The sequence below is a fragment of the Mercenaria mercenaria genome, unplaced genomic scaffold, assembly GCF_021730395.1.
Source record: "Mercenaria mercenaria strain notata unplaced genomic scaffold, MADL_Memer_1 contig_1379, whole genome shotgun sequence".
Taxonomy (NCBI): Eukaryota; Metazoa; Mollusca; class Bivalvia; order Venerida; family Veneridae; genus Mercenaria; species Mercenaria mercenaria.
The window spans coordinates 1-1,752 of record NW_026459355.1 but is presented as its reverse complement, the minus strand read 5'-3'; the positions used below and the strand labels follow the sequence as shown (position 1 = coordinate 1,752).

Genomic DNA, 1,752 nt, shown 5'->3' with positions numbered 1-1,752 from the left:
GACAGAAGTTAATCTTACTTCAGTCTGTAAGCAATTCATTTAAAAGCACAGAATACGACCAAGCAAATAATAACAGACTCAGTTTGATTGAGTCTGCTCATGAGAGGTAATAGAAAGAGCAACACCCCTCACGACCCTAGCACCGGCTTAAGTGGAATCCTATTACATAGAATTTGAATGGATTTCGGGTTTTCGAAGGCCCAGAAAATATAACAACTCTTAATCCAAATACGGGGAGACATTTTTATAGCCGCCACAAGACGGCTGCATTGTGATAGTTGATAACATTTGTACGAATATTCTTTGGAAACATACTATGCAACCAAAACTAACGGAAACACTGCTTTTTAGGAACAATTCTATGTTTTATACAATGATTTAATATTTGGGATGTATATTGGAAGTTCACACAAATGTAAGATAATTTCAAAAATCTTGATTAAGAAAGGGAAGATGCAATATCCAAAACAAATTATACTTTAAAAGAGAAATAAAACCTATAAACTGAATTCTTTTCCTGTATGGCATTAAATCATCACTGAAGCTCTATATGCAAACTTAATTTATGCATTTAGTAAAGTTAAATACATTTTATGAGGGTTTTATACATTTGAAGTAAATATCTAAAGATAAAATATTTTAATGAAAGGTGGCCTTGAATATCTTTAACACATCATTACAGTCCACACTTATAATTTTTATTTTTCTTATATTTCCATTTAAAATGTTTAATTCTCTCAATGCAGCTGCATTGGTCGAGGAAGAAAAATGTATATACATATTCTCAAATAATTTGTGCTATAATGATGTTACTAATTGTAACAATGGAATTCAATTCTTTCAATTTAATAGAAAATGCCTTACCTTGGGACGCCATGATCTCGACCTCTTTGTATGTTCAATGAAATTAGATCAGTACTAAGTCCATTTTTATCCGAGAATAGATTGTTACGTATGCTGTGCACCACCTGTCCATCTGCTTTGCTAGATGGATTAAACGATAATCATATACCGGCAGTTGACATTCTTTTGCCATTTTCGCTAAATATTAAAGTAGGACGGTTAAAGACTTCCTCATTTTTAACTGGAGTATCTTCGTGTCCTTTAAGAAGAACAGTATCCCGTAAAGGGGTGTGTCCAGAACGGAAAGCAGCTAGGCTGAATATGTTTGTTATTATAGGATTCGTATTGCAGTTGTATACATTACTGTGCCCCATAAGGGATGTAGCAAGACCCAGTCTCAACATAGTTTCTTGTCCTAAAATAATTGGCAACCAGTCGGAGTAAGTTATATGTTGAAATTGACCAATCACTATCTTCCTTGCTTCTGGATGAATGTCTTCGTCTGTTCATTGTGGATTCAAATTCTGTAAGATACTGGCAATTCTGTTATGTTAGCGCAGAAACATAACTTGTACGGCTGTTAGACCTGGCATTTCGTGTATTCTGAAATCACCTGAAATAACATTTACATATAGTTCAACAATGTTCCACTTAAAAAATAGAACAAGAAGTATTAAATGATGAGACAAATTAATTATTTAATTAAATCGGAAATGGAAACTTCAGTTGTGAAATTGACCTCTTACGTGATTTACTCTCTAGCACCGGCTTCAGTGGAATTCTATGATACAAACACATGGTCCCAAAGGACTAGAAATATAACAACACCAAGGACAGGTCGAACCTTTCGGGTCACCACACGGTACTAATGAATTATTGCTGGGATAGTTAAGAACCCTGTAAATGATC

The 1,752-nt window shown here is 34.2% G+C and overlaps 1 protein-coding gene across 1 annotated transcript; it reads right to left on the bottom strand.

Moving 5' to 3' along the window:
* Positions 1 to 864: 864 nt before the first annotated feature.
* LOC128551631 (chorion peroxidase-like) lies at positions 865 to 1,456 on the bottom strand (the record flags this gene model as incomplete). The annotated part of the gene is given in 2 exon segments (XM_053532525.1): positions 865 to 1,345; positions 1,379 to 1,456. Coding segments are annotated over 2 exon segments (559 nt in total), but the record flags the coding sequence as incomplete, so codon positions are not given.
* Between the last annotated feature and the right edge of the window lie 296 nt (positions 1,457 to 1,752).